Genomic DNA, 20000 nt, shown 5'->3' with positions numbered 1-20000 from the left:
GGTTATATGCAGATTTTCAACTGCATGGGAGTCGACACCCTAACCCCCACAGTCTTCAAAGATTAGCTGTATATTAGCTTCACTAGATGGAAATTTCGTGTACCATGTTCTGTTCTATGTTGTCTGATTCACATAGCTGGTATAAACCCCTCTTTTTTTTTTTTTTTTCTTTTTTGGGATAGAGACAGAGCAAGCAGGACAGAGGGGCAGAGGAAGAGACAGAGAGAGAGTATTTTAAGCAGGATCCACACCCAGCACGGAGAGTGACACAAGGCTCAATCTCACGACCCTGAGATTGTGACCCGACCTGAAGTCAAGAGTTGGACCCTCAGCCAACTCAGCCACCCAGCCACCCTTCAACCCCTCTTCTGAAAGCCTTCTCCCTCTTTATATAATCCATGATTTTGTTGGTCACTAAAATCAGAACTTCATTTTTGTTATTGGCTTTTCAGCCAATTTCATAATAGTATTTTGGGAATAAAAGTCTGTACTTACAAAGCTGTTGTGATAACAGAAGTCCACTAGAACTCTGCTTATAAGACAATGGTTTGTAAAAGGAATAAGTATCAAAACCACAAGGGAACCCTTATTAAAATCTTCATCCCTGGGTCCCATATCCCCAGAATGCTTAAGGTGTAGAAAGCTAAGACCATGGTAGAAAACTGATGGCTCCCTATTTGCCAGAGAATTTTCTCTAAGAAACAGACACCAAGACCAGATTAAAGATGCCAGGGAAGGATTAGGGGAGGATGCTTGTGATGGAAGAAGAGGAGGAAGCCGGAGATAGCAATGGGCAATTTCAGACCATGACAGAGCTCTGACGCTTGTGCAGAAATGGAGACTCTTTAGACTGAGGGCAGTTCTGATGAAGGTTTGGCTAGACCAGTGGGGCGTCCTTAAGCTAAAGTCACCTGGAGGAGGAAAACCAGATCTTGCAGAAATGGTCTGCAAGAATCCACCCTTGGTTCTCAGTCAGTGACTGGCTGCAGCCTGGGAGCAGCACAGCCCCTGTCTCCAGTGGATCAAGATGGGCAGGGGCTGTGAAAGGAACTCAGCGATGCTCCTCTCCACAGAACTGAGTGGTGCGTGTTCATGTCACCACATGATGGCCAGAGGAAGCCTCAGAGATTTAGAATTTTAGTTCTTGTTCTGCCCCTTCCTACATGTATGATTTTTTTTTAAAGATTGTATTTATTTATTTGAGAAAGAGAGAGAGATAGAGTGAGAGAGAGCATGAGAGGGGAGGTCAGAGGGAGAAGCAGACTCCCCATGGAGCTGGGAGCCCGATGCGGGACTCTTCCCAGGACTCTGGGATCATGACCTGAGCCAAAGACAGTTGCTCAACCAACTGAGCCACCCAGGCACCCTACATGTATGATTTTAGAAAAGTAAGCTACGAGCATTAATTTCTTCACTCTTTCCAATGAAATGATAACAATGAAAAAAACTAAAAATTGCTGAGCCCATAGCAAAGTGTAATTATAATGGTCAAAGGAAAGGAGTATAAAAGTGCTCAGGAAAAACACAGTAAAATAGAAAAACAATGTAAATGTTATTGGAGGCATTGCCCAAAATCCATAATCAGATGAAAGAAAAGGTTAATAATATCAGGGACATGGACATTTTATTAAAGAAGATCAACACATGATTACTATGATTAACCTTCTCTCTAGACAGAATTTCATTTCTCCTTTACACATCTGACATACACAGCCAGCTATATAGTGGGGTCATAAATATGTTCATTCACTCATTTATTCAATACTCAAGTATCTATTGAGAACCCTGTATGTCCCAGGCCCTCTTTAGAAACGAGGGTTGCAGAGAAGAAGTAAAACAAGCCCCCAACAAGAAAAATGTTTCCACTGCCTCATGTGTGAATGGTGACGGGTGACCAGTGGCCAAGAAATGTCTTTTTCATTTCTCCTATCAACACACTCTTACGGCTTTAGCTATGGATCAGAACGGTGAATGACCTTTTTTGTTTTCCCTTTTCCCCCTTTGAAAATTCAGATTGTTCTCTGGCAGCCAGTAACAGCTGATTTAATTACGAAGCAGAAAGAAGTCCATTTTTTTGTGAATGTATCTGATGTAAACCTTGTGAAAGCCCATTTACATGACAGCACAATCCAATTCAGGTAGGCGGCATTCAATATTTACTGAGTAGCCTTTATAAGCACCTATGATGCATTTTATTAGCAGACAGTATGATATCTTCCAGGAAAAATAAACACTTATGTTGAACATGGCAACATGGAAATCTCTGAAGTGGACTGGTGAGGAGGCCCCAGTGGCTAGCTCTGTGACCTTGGACAAGTGGCTTAATCTCACAGGAAAATGCCTCAGACTCAGGGATCTGTGGAGACCCTTTGAGTTCCTCCTTGTTCCTTCCTTCCTGTGGTCCCTCTACTCTGTGCCTAGACATGGGAAGCAAAATGATCATTCACCTTAGCAGGTGTTCTCGTATCTCTTGAAAAAGCAGCTGCTAAAGGGGATTTGGCTTCCTCCCTTGCTTCACAGGATCAGGGAACATTTCTGAATGTCTGGTCCTAAATAAAACATTGTATCAGAGGCAATTTCTGTTCAGACTCCGTGTCCCCTTCCTCTTGGATTCTCCTGTCCAGGGTCTCCTTCCTGCATCCACTGCCCAAGAGCCAGTCTTCCTTCTGCTATGCTAGTACTTCCTGGAGGCCATGCTCTTTTCTGTGTATCAACAGGCAGCCTTTGGATAATCCACTATGATAATTACTAATAATATGTTTTGTGTGTTTACTGCCTTCCAGGGACTGTGCTGAACCTTCCTATACATTGCTTCATTTAACTCTTATTTAACTCTGTGAGAGAGATATTATCCTCATTATGCAAATGAAAAAATGTTTCGTATTCACAAAGGAATCTTGCAAGATCATACCACATAGAACATAGCAGAGCTAAGGGTTGAACTCAGACTCTTCTGAAGTCAAAGTCTTGGCTTTTGTCTGTTGGCTTAAATAAAAAAGGAAAATGATATTAAAATGATAGCTAACTTTCAAACTGTTCATCCCAAGTGAAGGAAAAGCTTAATTCAGTTAAAATGTTTGCCTAGTTTACAAGGTGGTACTTCTCAAGAGACTTAAACAAGGTGACTTTCCGGTATTCTTCCTTTCCCTGTGCTATGATTTCTCTAGAGATTTGACCATCTTTGGCTATGCAGAACATCTGGTATAGGCTAATGGTTGTCACAATGAAAAACAAAAAGAAAAGGCTTTCTGCTTCTCCTTGGTCCTTAACTGAAAACAGAATAATAACCAATGTTACTCCGGATTTAAGAAAGTTGTCCATTAACCTATACGTTAAAAACTGATAAATCACAATCGAGGAATGTTGGTAATGGTACAGACAGGGTGAGTTTCTGGAAGCCCTAAAAACATACCACATAGGATCCGCTTTCTCTCCAACACCCATGTGGGCTTAATCAAGAAGGTTTGTGAATTTCAGCTTAGTATAATATTCTGGGTTATTGTTTGCACCTTGGTGACTTTTGCTTGTTAGATATCTCCATGATTTTTCCCCATGCTCACCTGTTGTGCCTGCAGTGGGCAGGGAAAATAAGAGTCCTGTTTGGGAATCAGCTCTCCTGTTTTGTCCCCAGCATCTTGGTGGAAGAAGTGAAAGATCTTATCCAACAGCAAACTCTCAATGACACCGTCATCCCCCGGACCTTTTCCTCATATTATGAACGTTATCACCCACTAAATGAGGTAAGTCATTACATTTCTCTCCAAAATTACTACTTTCATTTAATTAGCATTGCCATTTCAACCATGGGATATTATTAAAGAAACACAATTAGTGGGAGAGGGTTAAAAAAAACCTCGTGATTAGGCTGATTATATGGTGGTAACTTATCCTCTTGTAGATGTCTTCCCTGAGAAGATTGCATCGTATTTTGTAAACTGCGTCTAAGCAGGCTGTTTGTCCATAGCTGGGAGTATCTCTGTTAGGAGTAATACTGCATGCTAACGAATAACAAGAAATAAAAAATAGGACCTTCTTATTGAAACTGCTACAAAAAAATTAACAATCCAATTAATCATGTCTCTTTGGACCATTACCCTGATTGTACTCTTAGTGAATAATGGCAACATTATCTCACTGAATTAAAGGAATTTATTCACTTACATTTAGTACACTTAAGCACATTTTATTTCCCTTAGGAGGAATCTATTTAACAACAACAACAACAACAACACCTGTATTTTAATCATTCACTACCTGTATTTTAATCAAAAAGTTGACTTTTTTTTTTCTATCAGTACTTACCTGTTCCAATTTTTCTAGAGGGAACCTGAGAAAGATGCTGGGGCTCAGTTGACTGACGTAAGCTTTCATGTAATCTTCTAAGAATCATATCTTCATATTTGTTATTTGAAAGAGTCAACTCTTTGGAGGACTTCCTTTTTTATATAGTTTGCTCCAAGTAATAAAAATCCCTTGATACCTTTTTTCTTTCATAGGAGCATGCTGCTCTATTGCTTAATATAAGTATTTTTATCGTTTTTGGCTAGGTGCCCAGAAACTGTTAAGGACCATATCCATGTTTTTAAGACATCTAAGACTTAAGAAATAAGAATCAATTTTCTGTTTAATCTTCAAAAGCATCTGTTCCTTTCCAGTTAGTTAAACCAGAACTCAGCCTGCTTCTAGAATCAATGTGCCTGGCTGATTGATGGGGAGCTTAAAATTGCATCCCCTTCCTATATCTCCCCTCTCTTGTCTCTATTCGGCCGAGACCTCTTCCCTCCAGCGTCCATCATCAGCCCTGCAGAAGCAAACTTGATGACAGTGGTTGCAAAGCTCCGTCAGCATGATTTGCAAAATGGGGAAGATAAATACGTCATGGCTGTCTTGAATTGGGTGGGGAGGGAGGAATGTCTGAAGAAGTATTTTTAAGTAGTTTTTAAATAGTTTTCAATTCTTTTGTTAGAAGAAGGTTACTTTTTCTTACTTTGTCTCCAGGAAAGACATGGGGGGAGGAGGGGAGACACGACTGTGTTGGTCAACCCTAACAAAGTGCCACAGACTGGATCACTTAGACCCCAGAAATGTACTCTCTCACAGTTCTCAGGCTGGAATTGCACAGTCAAGTTGTCAGCAGGATTGGTTTTTCCTGAAGTGTCTTTCCTTGACTTGCAGATGGCTGTCTTTTCACTGAGTCCTCACATGCCCTTCTCTCTGTGTGTACCTCCCTGGTTTTTCTGTGTATGTTTATGTCCTAATCTCCATGTCTTATGAGGACACCAGTCAGGTTGGATTAAGGATGACACTAACAGCCTCATTTTAATTTAATTACCTCTTTAAAGGCCCTATCTTCAAATACAGTCACATTATAAGCCACAGGGAGTTAGAGATTCAATATGTGAATTTGGAGGGGAACACAGTTCTGTTTGTAACGATGACATTGCAGAACACATTTTGCACCTCTCCTCCCTCCCACCCTCAGTCCTTAGGATTCATAGGAACGATGGCCATCTTGTGTTCAGGAAATTCCACCAAGTCCTTCTTTCCCCTTCAGCACTGATCGCTCCTTCAGCCCTCACCACAAGGTCACCTGGTGGGTCAGAGGGGTTCTTTTGTCATTGATTCTTGCTTGGTAATCTTTTTTTTTTTTTAATTTTTTATTTCTTTTCAGTGTAACAGTATTCATTGTTTTTGCACTGCACGCAGTGCTCCATACAATCCATGCCCTCTCTGATACCCACCACCTGGTTCCCCCAACCTCCCACCCCCTGCCCCTTCAAAACCCTCAGGTTGTTTTTCAGAGTCCATAGTCTCTCATGGTTCACGTCCCTTCCAGTTTCCCTCAACTCCCTTCTCCTCTCCATCTCCCCTTGTCCTCCATGCTATTTGTTATGCTCCACAAATAAGTGAAACCATATGATAATTGACTCTCTCTGCTTGACTTATTTTACTCAGCATAATCTCTTCCAGTCCTGTCCATGTTGATACAAAAGTTGGGTATTCATCCTTTCTGATGGAGGCGTAATACTCCATAGTGTATATGGACCACATCTTCCTTATCCATTTGTCCGTTGAAGGTTGTCTTGGTTCTTTCCACAGGTTGGCGACCGTGGCTATTGCTGCTATAAACATTGGGGTACAGATGGCCCTTCTTTTCACTACATCTGTATCTTTGGGGTAAATAGCCAGTAGTGCAATTGCAGGGTCACAGGGAAGCTCTATTTTTAATTTCTTGAGGAATCTCCACCCTGTTCTCCAAAGTGGCTGCGCCAACTTGCATTCCCACCAACAGTGTAAGAGGGTTCCCCTTTCTCCACATCCCGTCCAACACATGTTGTTTCCTGTCTTGCTAATTTTGGCCATTCTAACTGGTGTAAGGTGGTATCTCAATGTGGTTTTAATTTGAATCTCCCTGATGGCTAGTGATGATGAACATTTTTTCATGTGTCTGATAGCCATTTGTATGTCTTGCTAGGAAATCTTAATCCATGATAGGGAGAAAAACAAATGGCAAAAAAATACTTCTTAAAACAAATGGCAAAAGAAGAGCATTATTCAAAGGATGTTACCTTCATTAACCCAGATTAGATTGTGAAATGAATCAAGCTTTCTGTAAGGCTGCCTTCATCCAATACAGCCTCCATAGTTTCAGGAAACCCCCTGAACCAGTAATACTGTGACACAAAATATTTTCATGTAATAGTTCTTTCAGATGCACTCATGTCTTAGAAGAGTAGCACAGTAAACAGAGCCCCAGTGAGGAAACCTCTGATAGGTAGACAGCCAACACCTCAGACACTGGCAGCATTAGTATTTGGTGACAGGTAGACCTTTCAAGAACATCTTAATTCACAGCACTGGACAACCACTCACCCTAGTGATATTACTCTAAGAGCATCCATGGGCAAATGGTGCCCCAGTTCCTATCAGCTAGGATTGCAGTTTGAAATTACCTCTTGTTAAGGTCCCAGAGATGAGACCAAAGACTGGTCATTTCCATTTCAGAAGGTATAAAAGTACAAAGGTGGCCCCTGAGAAGTTGATCTCCATTAAAACGTGCCTGAATTCCATCATTCAAACTGTGCTTTGAAGGGGACACTAGCCTAAAGTCAGGGCCAGAAGGTTTTGGTTTTTTTCCTTCCACTGTAGTCTTGACAGAATCACCAGTACCACTAGACTTCCAGCCAGGAGAAAAGTTCTGAATCAAATTTCTCAGAGAAAGAGAGAATGTTTCCTCCAGATTGTCCTCATCTTCGCGTCCTCTCACTTTACACAACTTGTTGTGAGTATACCAGTCTCTAGTGGGAACAAGGGCACTGCTATTTATCCTGCACAAAGACAGTGCCCAGGACTTCCTTGGGTTACCCTTGAAAAGTGAATATTTAAAAAAAAAAAAAAGTCCTATAGAAATGTGAACTCATGAATGAATGGTAAAGAAGATTGTACACACAGAGACAGGGATTCGATGTGATAAGCCTTTAAAAATAACTTTCAGGAGATCTATTCTAAAGATTAATTTTCCTGCTTTGTCATAAGTTTCTTAGTGCTTTTCTACTCTTCCTCTAAACCTTGATACCTTTGAAAATTTTAATTTTATTGATTTTCCTAAACAGCAGAAGAAACACCAGGGTGTAACTCCTTTGATTCCTCCCTCTTTCTTTATACAAAGGTTTTAAAGGGATCACCTTGCCTTACAGAAGTTGTCTGCTTCCTTTGCCCAGGGAAATGCTTTGAACTTGCTCTGTGACTAACTGCTGGTTTCTGTTTTGATAGATCTATTTTTGGATGGAAATCATAACTGAGAAGTATCCTGATATGCTTGAAAAAATCCACATTGGATCCTCATACGAGAAGTACCCACTGTATATTTTAAAGGTGTGTTGTGGGGAGAGTCACTCATCTCTCAACTTTGGAGAATGTATTAATTCTCCACTGCTGCTTGTTATAACTGGGATTTTTTTTCTTTGAGCTAAAGAAGTATCTGTATTGCAAGTGTTCCTCAATGTTAATATCCAGCTATTTGGGGATTGGTTATTACCTTTACATTCTTTCTTTCACTAATGCAGTACTGGCATGAGAGTAGAAATCCTATTTTGGGGGATCTACGCTGTCTCTATCTATGGGACATAGATAAGCCATTTAACCTTCCTGAGCTTTGTTGGCTCACCTCATAAAAGGAGGGGAGTCATTTGGATTATTTTTCAAGTACCTTATTTATTTACACCCACCACCACCACCTCTGACTGGCTTACCTGGGAGGCAGGGGGAATGGAGAGAAATCTGTTGTCAGACAAACACTGATACTGATCTAGTTTTTGCAACCAAAGAAACAGCTGAGCAACCAAACCCTGGGGGAGAAAAGGGACTGTGGCAGTAGGACTAATATGAAAGCTTCTGCTCCAATACCTGTCCATTTGGATTTTTTTTTTTTTTAGTTGAATAAATTAGCCTTTGTAAAAGTCTGTGAATATGGTCAAAGAAAGAATTTTTGGGAGCCAGGAAACCATGCTAATTCCTGCTGTTAATTTCTAATTCTGAATTTCTTTTTCTTTTCTTTTCTTTTTTTTTTTTAGCAGTTCCCTGGCACCCCTCCCATCCAAATACTTAGAAAGCAGTTCTAGGGAAAAAGTAAGCATCAGAAAACTAAATTTGATTTAAGAACATTTAATTTACATATAGTTTCCCAACATTACCTATCTAAATTGTGAGAGGTGAGAGTCTTTAGTCATCCAAAGATAAAGTTTTGAGTCAGGGTTCCTGGGTTTTCATCTGTTTTGTTAAGAACCTGCAGTGCAAACTCAAGGTATGAAACATCAGGTCCTCTTGAAAGCTGAGTTGGTCCATCCAATTAACTCCATGCAGTTGTGGTCTACCCATCTATGGAATTTGCGTTCGGCCCTATTGTGTATACTCTTCAGCACTTGTGTTTCTGGAACCCAGATTCACACATTAGAAGATCATGCTTCTTGCATGCCTTTCCTTTGTACCAGTCTTACTTGACCAAGGACGTGATATGATGGGAGTCTCTGGGGTTCCTTCATTTCCTGGTGTCAGGATCAGTACCCAAGAGAGTTTGCTTGGCACCGTTAGACAGAAAATTGAGTCCGACAACTCGTCCAGACAACTCAAGATTTTTTTTTTAATTGCATAGATTCAATCAGCCAGATAGTTCTTCTCTGTGTACTATTTCATTCTTGGAAGCCAATGTCCTTTGACTTTCTCTGTTGCTTTCTTACTGGATTATCACTAGCTCCAAGTTAGTTAAGAAAAAACTTCCCTGAGTGTTGTGGAATGGCAATAAATATTTAACTCTCTCCTTTTCTTTCTTTTTCTTTTTTTAAGATTTTATTTATTTATTTGACAGACAGAGATCACAAGCAGGCAGATAGGCAGGCAGAGAGAAAGGGGGAAGCAGGCTCCCTGCCGAGCAAAGATCCTGATGCGGAGCTCGATCCCAAGACCCTGAGATCATGACCTAAGCCAAAGGCAGAGGCTCAACCCACCGAGCCACCCAGGCACCCCTAACTCTCTCCTTTTCTTATTTTGGAATTTCAACTCCACATATTTGTTTAATTTTATAACACTCTGCTCCCACCCTCATTGTGTTGAAACTGATTTTTAAAAGCATGCGAACCATGATTCATTTTGTGTGGAGATTTTCTTGAGAACATTTCTGAAGACACCAAAGTCCATCACTGAGGACAGATTGGGAATTCTTATTCCAGAATGGCAACTTGCACTAGCTCCCATACCATGAATCAGAATGAGGCCTCTGTCCCTGGGCCTGGTGGTAATAAGTTTCTGTGAACTTAGATGTGTGCTTCATTTTGTGTGAAATGAGGGTAATAGTCTATACATAAAAAGTATGCACCCTGGGGAAAATGGTAAGGGAGTCCAAATTTATCTTCAGCATCACTGGCTTCCCTTCCCACACCTTTCTTTATTTCCGTCTCCTACAGAAAGCTGCCCGTACTGCATGGACCTATTTACCTCACGGAAGTGTCAAAATACAGCTGTATTTCTAGTACTGTAGTCTTTATTTCCACACTTCCACATGCAGCTCTGGTATGACTAAGTAATTGTGGAAGAACAAGAGGGCCCTAAATCAAAAGTTCTGAGTGCAAATGTCAGTCCCAACTCTCACCAGCTGTGTGACATTAACTAGTATCCTTTAATCTCACCACCCTTTAATGTCCCCAGGAAACCCTCAAAGGAATGCAGAGAATAATGTGTGTTTCACAGATTTGTTGCAAGAATTAAATATAAGCACTATATAAATGGAAGTACTATACTGAAGCTTCTTGTTATTGTTGTTGGTTTTCTTTGGGCAGGTTTCCAGAAAAGAACGAACAGCCAAAAATGCCATATGGATCGACTGTGGAATCCATGCCAGAGAATGGATCTCTCCTGCTTTCTGCTTGTGGTTCATAAACCATGTAAGTATTTACATTCTCTTCCACCAGAGTTTCTCAGTGCATGGCCTAAGACAACATGTGCAGAATCAACTGGACTGTTTATTAAATGCATTTTCCCAGGTTGCATTCTAGAATTCTCAACTTAAACTCTCTGGTGGTAAGATTTGGTAATCTACAATTTTCACAAGCTAACCAGATGACTTGGTGTACACTAAGTTTGAGACATAATTTTAAGCACTTAAATCGCGCTAAAGATTGCCCACCTTTTCCTTCCTACATTTCAGGCTAAGGCTAAATGCTGGAAAATAATCAAGAAATATTTTGCAATAGTATTGTGTTTACTAAGGACCATAGTCTGCCCTTGAAAAGTGAACATACAGTACAACATTACAGAGAAGATCATATATTCTAATATATTATAATGGGGGATTTTGTCCGTGAAGAAGGCCTTGGCAGCAAAAAAATCCATATATAAGACAAAGAGTATGGCATAAAAATAAAAATTATAATGACTATAAACCTCTATAATAAATGAAAACATAAAAATTCTGCTTCACTTCCTATAAAATGGGCATAAATGTTCCCTCTATTGATTTATATAAAGAGCCTCTACTACTGGAAGAATAACTTAAAGTATGTGTCCTTCTGATAATGGTTCTGGTCTCTGTATTCACAGGTATATAACTATACAAAATAGATTTGTTCTTAAAAATTAAAAGATAGTCACTTAGATTGATCTGTCTTAACAAATGAGGTACATCAAAGGTAAAATCATTTCTGCCTTTGCTGGGTCTTGTCAAATACAACATCTTTGTCTACCTTCTCCTGCCTTGCCATCTGGTCTTCCCCTGATGGGAGCTGCTGCAATCCTGAGCCTTCTGCAAAGTGGCCCACCACCATCAGTACTACCTTGACCAAATGAGGCTAGTTCTCAAATGACTAGATCCTTAATACAGCCCAGACATTTGAAGATCCCTCCTCATGATGGGTAGTTTTATTCATTTTGGGTAATGAACGGAGTACCAGTTAGTGGAGAAAGAAAGGTGCAGAGCAAGCAAGAAAGAACACCTTTTTTTCATTCCATCACTGAACCTGGAGAGGGCCAGAAAGAGACTCTAATTCATATTGACTCTAATTCCTATTGGGGAAGTTGTCCTTCCTTGCCATCCTTCTCAAACTGACACCTCTTCTCTCCTATTACACATGCTCTCCCCTACCCTGCCTGCTTGCTGAATCTTTGCAAGATTAAATTATTTATCCCACAAATATTTATAAATTGCCTATGAGTTTCCAGACTCTGGAGATACCATGGGAAAGGAGATGTAGCCCCAAAACATCACCATCAAGTATTTTGCCCCAACAACGGGAGTCTGATTTTTATAGCCCAAAGCAACACAGTCAATAAACTCTTTTTTTTTAAATTTTTTATTTTTTATAAACATATATTTTTATCCCCAGGGGTACAGGTCTGTGAATCACCAGGTTTACACACTTCACAGCACTCACCAAAGCACACACCCTCCCCAATGTCCATAATCCCACCCCCTTCTCCCAACCCCCCTCCCCCCAGCAACCCTCAGTTTGTTTTGTGAGATTAAGAGTCACTTATGGTTTGTCAGTCAATAAACTCTTTTTTAATGGACATTTAAGAATGTCCTTGCCTGCTTACAAATAATTTAATCATTTTTCATAATGATTCAAACAAAGGAAAAGGAAATCCAAATTTTTTTTAATTGTGATTCAAACAGAAGGAAAAATAAAAGATTTTAGCTTTATAAATTTTGTATGGATGGATTTTATGTTTAAAAAAGTAAAGAACCCAAAGTTGAAGTCTTAGCTTTTAAAACTCTGTAAAGAAAACCTACACCATTCCTGTGTTTCTCCTTTCCTCTTGTACAACAACCACTCACACGACACTTCTAACTCCAGATACATGGGTACTTTCCCCACACCATGCAATTCTGTAACACCTGCTGTATATCCTATAATTTAACTTAATTCTGACACTGTCTACACGGAGACTGAGTCAGATCCCAGTGGGTAAGGGCTCAGTCCCACAAGATTGCCCCTCTCACACTTCAGCTGCCAGTTCAAAGTCCAGGCTGTTCTCTGTGCTTTTGACTAATCAGCTACAAATCAAAGGTTCCCACGACCTCCTCCTAGGTTTGATTAATTTGCTAGAGCAGCTCAAAGAACTCAGAGAAACAGTTTACTTACTGTTTACTGGTTTTTTGAGAAAAGGATACGATAAAAGATACAGATGAACCTCTAGGGGGAAGAGATGTCTAAGGCAAGGTGTGTGGGAAGGGACGTGGAACTTCTCTGCCCTCCCCAGCTAGGCCAATCTCCCCAGCCACTGTACATGCTCACTAACCCAGAAGCCGCCCCGAGCCCCATACCTTTAGGATTTTTAAAGAGGCTTTATCATGTAGGCACGATGGATCATTAACTCAATTTCTAACCTCTTTCCCCTTCCTGGAAGACAGGTTTGGGGCTGAAAGTTCCAAGATCCTGGCTTGGTTTTGCTGTTGACCAGCCTCCTTTCAGGAACCCACCAAGAGTCACCACAGAGAACAAAAGATTTTGTTATCACCCAGGAAATTCAAAGGGATTTAAAAGTCCTGTGTCAGGAACCAAGGTCAAAGGCCAAATACTAAACCAAAAGATGCCTTTGTTGCTCTTATCATTTAGGAAATTACAAGGCCTGTGCCAGGAACAGAGGGGATGTGGGGCAGAGACCAACATGTACACGTATTTCTATCTCACAGTCTCTCTCTCTTCTCCAACTCTATATGGTATGGTCTCAGCTTAGGGGAATCCCGTTACTCCACACTTTGGGGACCCTGAGGTCAGTCATTTCTTTCTATGCCTTTCATTCATCCTGCGGAGGCCAAATGAAGTTCCTTTGTACTAACGCGAAGGCAGGAGCTGAGGCTGACTTGTGCATGATTGCATCACTAGGATCAAACTCAGCACGGGGTCTGGCACATCATTGGAGCCCAAGCAGCATGTGTTGGGCATCACACCTTGTTCAGTACTTTGTCTGCCAACTGGCTTTTCTCAGTGCCAACCTCCCTCTGGACCTCTGACCTGGAGAACTCACATGTAGCTGCTCACAAAGTTGGCACCCTGCAACTTCAGGACCTCCACAGAATTCCTTCAGCTGCCCTTCACCTTAGCTGACATGTGAGTTGTGAAGGACACGGCTTCACAGAAACTCCTTGAGGGAAAGAGGCTGCTCTTTCCTATCTCCAGATGCTGAGGGGCCAGAGGAGTAGATCAATGTTCTCCTGTCCTAATACAGGTATCCCCTTCTTTCCAAAAGCTCACATGATGCCACTTCACTTTTATAAAAGACTTACATTCATATGGGAATGGCTTTCTTCACAAAAGAAAAAAAAATGTCCTTTAGATTTCTTTCAGTCAGCAAAAATAGGTACTAGTGTAAAAGTGTTTGGAAAGTGGTGGTCTCTTTTCATTTTATGCCATTTTGGCATATGGAAAGGTTTCATAGGCACGTTCTACTTTCAGAACAGGGAAACCTGTTCTGCTGTTGCCTTTTTACCCAAATTCCTGATCTGATCTGGTTGAACCACCCTTGTCTTTTCTTTTTACTGTCCTCTAATGGCTCCAGATAATGCCTAGAACTTGGCTCATGTTTTTTTATTCCTCTCCAATTCTTGCCCTTATTCGGAGTGAATTCGAAGTCTGTATGTCCATCTATCAATGTCCATCTGTCTCAGCAACTTGAACTTTACATCCACAAACCTAACCTCAACTCTACTTTAGTAAATTTCCCCCATGGCCATCCTCTGTATCTCAAAAATAATTCTTTCCTTGACCTCTGGATCCAGAATCTGGCCAAGGACAGTAACTAAGAATGATAGGAGGAGCCACTTAAGAGTCTGACCACTTAATTTCCTCTCCTTCTACCTCTGTCATTCCTCACACCTGTTCATCACCCATTCACCCATATCCTGACTGGCTTGTCCCTTTGATGTGCTCTTCAGGAGTTCTAACCCCAAACACCCCACAGAATTAACTGTCCTTCTGGGCCATCTTGTACATCTGATTTTATTATCATATTTTATCACATTGACTTTTTGCTCTTTCATTTCAAACGTAACATTTTTACCAGCTTGTTAGGAACAAAGATCATCTCTAAAGTCTGTTTTTGGTGTTATTACCCACAACTCAGTACATTGTTTGGTCCATAGAATCAACATTCAACATTGTCTTGTTATATTTAAAATTTAAATTAATGCTTCAACTTTAAGCTCAAATACAGCTCTGGAGTCCAGAGAGTATCTACCATTGTGCTAAATGCTTTATTGTCATCGTAGGAAAACTCGGACTTACAGCCCTTTGCAATATTTCTAGTGGTTGAGGGAGTAATGCTTTATTTTAAAGTCCTTCGTTTGTAGCACCTTATATGCCTTTTTTCACTACTTTATTCTGTCAAATGGCTATTGGTTAATTTGTTGGTAGATGTTGCTGTTGTTATTGTTGTTTCCGGCCATAATAAAGACAAAGCTTTGGTACACCCCAGGAAAAGACGGGATAGTAATCATCTGCCACAGGTCAAGCTGTGGTCAAGCCTTTATCTCCCATCCCCTAATCTCTCACTCTTGTGCAATCCTCCCTCTAGTCTCCTCTTTCTTCTCTTGTTTTTATTACTAGGACAAGAGATTTCAGCTGTGTTACTAGTAGGTAAATCATTCCTTCAACAAATATTTATTTGTGTGCCTGGCATAATTGTTACCATTTGCATGTCGGGCATAATTTCTTCAGCCACCTACTTCATTAAGGGTGATATAAAACCATGGCTATAAACATATTTATAAAATACCACGAAAACTCATTGGATAACACATGTTTGGAGAGCGCCATGATATAAAAATCACAAATTAATGGGGAAAGAATTATTAGATTCATAAGTATGTTCGAGTTTGGTTGAAATTATTTTTAAAAAAAATCATGTCTTTAAAAAACAGGTGATATACCAAGTCAGAATTATAAGGCTTATAAGATCTTAGAGGTTGTATTATTCCAGTGATATGATTATATATCTAGATTGTATGTTTTTGAAGTATAAATGGCTGGATAAATATCAAATCTGAAAATGTCTTAATGGGTAATAACATTATTCATGAAGTTACTAAGGACATTTCTTACATTTCTCTGTGCCTATGTAACTCTGCCCTTAATCTGCACAATGCCTGGAAAAGAACACAGATTTGCCCAATTACCAAGTACCCAATCTTACCCTTAGCTGATCAGGAAAGTACCCTAAGTCCTGAGGATGCTATAAAATTACCTAGCTGATCCATTCAGGTCACTGTCCCATTTAAGTCCATATCTCCTCTTACAGATGAGCATTGAGAAGTCCCCTCAGTGTGCAATTTCCCTCTGTCTTTCTTTTTTCTAAGCCTCTCCACTGAGGTCCTGGATTAATCCTGCTATTTCTCTTCAGATCACTAATTCCTCTTATTCTGGACCCTCATCTTCTTTAAATGCACCCAAACAAGCCCACCACTAGTCCAGATGGTGTTTTTGTGAGGGATCAAGAAAGACATCCTTTCCTGGAATAACTAGATATCCACCTGCAAAAGAATGAACTTGGACCCCTACTTCATACCATGTACAAATATTAACTCGAAATGGGTCAGAGGCCTAAATTTAAAAACTAAAATTATAAAATTTTCAGAAGAAAACTTAGAAGCAATAAGTCTTTGTGACTTTAGGACATTATTTGTGAGATATGACACCAAAACCATAAGCAACAACAATGAAAGAGATAAAAAGAGATTTTCTGAATTAAAAACATTAATGCTTTCCAAAGGATGTGATCAAGATAGTGAAAGAATAACCCACAGAGTGGGGGAAAATTTATATGATAAAGGACTTTTATCCAAAACATATAAAGAACTTTTACAGATAAACAGTAAGATGACAATTCAATTTTGGATTGAGCAAAATATCTGAAAAGACAAGTCTCCAGAGAAGATAGACAAATGACCAATAAGTACATGAAAAGATGTTCAACATCATCAATCATTAGAGAAATATTTGTAAATCTAACCACAAGAGACACCACTTCAGACTTACTGGGATGGCTAAAATTTTAAAAGGATAGTAACAAGTGTTTAATAAGGATGTGGGAAAATTGGAAACCTCATCTGTTGCTGTTGGGATTGTAAAATAGTTCAGCCATGATTTTACAGTTTGGCAATTCCTTGAAAGGTTAAGCATAGAATTACCATATGATTTAGCAATTCCACTACTAGTTCTACACCCAAGGAAAGTAGACACATTTGTTGCATGGCATCATTATTCATAATCATCAAAAAGTATGCCCATCAATTTATCAGTAGGCAGAATAATGTAATATATCCTTATAATTAAATATCATTCAGCAAAGAAAAGGAATGAAATGCTGACTTTTACTACAAAATTGATGAATCTTGAAAACATTATTCTAAGGGATAAAAGCCAGATATAAAAGGCCACATACTTTATGATTCCATTTGTATGAAATATCTAGAATGGGTAAATCCACAGAGACTGAAAGTTGATTAGTAATTCTCAGGGGTGAATGTGGGGATAGGTGGAAGGGGAATACCTCTTAATGGGTAAGGATTTGGGTCAGAGGGATGATGAAGATGTTCTGAAGCCAGATAGTGCTGATGATTGCACAACTCTGTGAAAATACTAAAAAAAATTCACTGAACTCTATACTTTAAAATGGTGAATATCCTCTTATGTGCATTGTATCTTAATAGAGCTGTTAAAGAAAAAAGGGGCACCTGGGTGCCTCAGTTGGTTAAGTGTCTGACTCTTGATATCAACCCAGGTCTTGATCTCAAGGTTGTAAGTTCGAGCCCCACACTGGGCTCCACAAGAAATTCTTGTTGGGCTCTGACAGATGATCCACATTCGCTCTGGAATTTTTTATCCAAAAAGCAGGATTCCAAACAGAAGGGGTGAATGAGGGTTGGAATGTATGTTTCATAGATTTGTTGAGGGTGCCTCGGTGGTTCAGTTGATTAAGCCTCTGCCTTCAGCTCAGGTCATGATCCTGGAGTCCTGGGATCGAGTCCCACATGGGGCTCCCTGTTCAGCAGGGAGTCTGCTTCTCTCACTGACCTCACTCCTTTCATGTTCTCTCTCTCTCTCTCTCATTCTCTCTCCCTCCCTCTCAAATAAATAAAATCTTTAAAAACAAAAAGACAAGAAAACAGATTTGTTGAAAGAATTAAAATTTAAAATTTGGCTCCCCCGGTTATAAGGACAATGTAGAAACTATCTAGTCATACCTGGGCATAGACAAGGTTAGTTTAAACTCTGATCAATATGAATTATTGAAAAAGGAGTGGGATTGCACTTAGGTTTTGTTTCTTAAATTCCTGAAGTGAGCTGTATTGCTTTAGTAAGGAATTCTTTTTTTTCTTGAAGAAAGTTTTAGAAAATATACGGTTCTGTTTTCTGCCTTCATTAAAAAGGAAGACCATTTGTTCCATGTCCAAGGCATTTGCCAACATTTGCCAAGAGAGTGACTTAAGTTCAGACTTTTCAAGGGAATTAATACTCTTTCTGAAAGTTAAATACACAAACCTAAACATTCCAAATGACTTCTTAAAAAAAGTAAGACACATAAAAGAAACAGTTTTAAACTAAAGATTAAGTTTAGAAGGACTTAAAAGAGCTATTATTAAACACACTTGGTGTAATTTGTAGGTAACTCAGTCAAAAGGGAAAAAAACACCATACACATATCTTCTGAGGCACGTGGATTTCTATGTGATGCCAGTAGTTAACGTGGATGGTTATGACTTCACATGGAAAAAGGTAAGTGAAGACAAAGAAAACAAATTATGCCCTATTTGGAGATAGAGGACATGCAGGCTAAATTCTTCACAGAATCTTGGATCTTGGCACAATGTTTTTTTTAAAAATATACATATTTATATATATATATATATATATATATATATATATATATAAATTTTCATTATGGAAAAGTTCAAACATATGAATGGTAATTATTTCACAGTAATGTTCTTTTTACCCATCACACAACTTCATCAATAATCAATTCTTGACCAGGGGCGCCTGGGTGGTATAGTTGGTTAAGGGGCTGACTCTTGGTTTTGTTTCAGATCCTGACCTCAGGGTCAGGAGATCGAGCCAAGCTTCAGACTCTGCACTCAGCATGGAGTCTGCTTAAGACTCTCCCTCTGCTCCTCCCCCTGTGTATGCTCTCTCTCTCTCATATAAATGAATGAATGAATGAATGAATCTTTTAAAAAGTGAAATAATCAACTTATGGCCAAAGTTTTCTCTCATATATCTCCAAACCAATTCTATCTTCTTATATTTGAAGCTAACCTCAGACACCATATCATCTCATCAATAAATTTTGAGGATGCATCTCTGAAATAGAGCTTTTAAAAAATGATACAATTGTACCTAAAAATTAACAATACATAATATTATAATGTCCAATTGATATTTAAATTTGTAATTGCTTCATAATTTTAAAAAATTGTTTTCTTTGATTCAGAATCTAATTAAAGGCAATATATTATGATTGATTTCAATGTCTTTTAATTCTATTTTAATCCATAGATCCTCCTGCCATCTCTCTTTCTCTCTCTCAATTTTTTCTTTGCAATTTATTCATTGAAGAAAAGGTTTCCCATTGTCTGGATTTGCTAATTGCATTGCCATGTTGCAATTTCACATTCCTCTGTCTTCTGCATTTTCTAAGACTTTAAATTTGGATTGTAGAGGATAAACCAGATTCAGGACTACTTCAGTGTGATTCCATGTTCTGTATAATGTCTGGTTGTATCTCCTTTTGTGATGTTAGCTGCCATCAACACACAATGCCTAGATCCATCCATTCTTATTAGGAATCCTTTGAATAGCATTTGATTAATAAAATCATAAATTGCAAGTTTTAGAAAAACATGCTGACTGCAGTTGTATTCTTGTAGAATTTCACTAACTGCTATGTGAATTTGAGCCTTAGGATACTTTAATTTAGTGATGAGCATCTAAGTGTAAGTTTCCCAGTCAATCTCATCTATATTGGAAACCACTATCGATAGTATTTCTAGCCCATCAACATCATGATTCAGGAAAATTATTCAAGCAATGTAAGTACAATTCTTTTTAATATAATGAGAAGCAGCACATAAAACATAATTCAGCTTATATAAGCTCAGAAAAACCTCCTTGAGCAGTACATGTAAGCACCAGGAAGAATAATCAGAGTGATTGGAAACATACAGGACTGAACAGAAATTTTTTTATGGGAGAGGTGATTTTTACAGAAGAAATGAGAATGGTGAAGTGGAGTGGCTGAAAAAGTCATCCTAAGTGAAAGGCATACTGTGAATATAAGTTTGTAGGGAGGAGTGGGAAAATCCTGAACTAAATAAATGAGAAATCCCTAGCATAGCACCTAACACAAATTTGTGTCCTGTAGATGATCATATGGAGGCATCTGTGTGGTTCAGTCGGTTAAGTGGCTGACTTGATTTCAGCTCAGGTCATGATCTCAGGGTCATGAGGTCAAGC

At 39.2% G+C, this 20000-nt stretch overlaps 1 protein-coding gene across 2 annotated transcripts in view; it reads left to right on the top strand.

The window, feature by feature from the left end:
* CPB2 (carboxypeptidase B2) overlaps nt 1-20000 on the top strand; it is a 60427-nt gene that overhangs the window by 25618 nt on the left and 14809 nt on the right. The window contains exons 3-7 of one of the 2 annotated variants that reach the window (XM_059144501.1): nt 2014-2138; nt 3632-3740; nt 7774-7875; nt 10332-10436; nt 18153-18263. In XM_059144501.1, coding sequence (XP_059000484.1) covers nt 2014-2138; nt 3632-3740; nt 7774-7875; nt 10332-10436; nt 18153-18263 — 552 coding nt within the window. The remainder of the gene's footprint in view (nt 1-2013; nt 2139-3631; nt 3741-7773; nt 7876-10331; nt 10437-18152; nt 18264-20000) is intronic. The other variant, XM_059144502.1, reaches the window with a different exon arrangement.

Source organism: Mustela lutreola, chromosome 13, assembly GCF_030435805.1.
Source record: "Mustela lutreola isolate mMusLut2 chromosome 13, mMusLut2.pri, whole genome shotgun sequence".
Lineage (NCBI taxonomy): Eukaryota > Metazoa > Chordata > Mammalia > Carnivora > Mustelidae > Mustela > Mustela lutreola.
The sequence above is the reverse complement of the archived record's forward strand: the minus strand, read 5'-3'. Positions and strand labels throughout refer to the sequence as shown.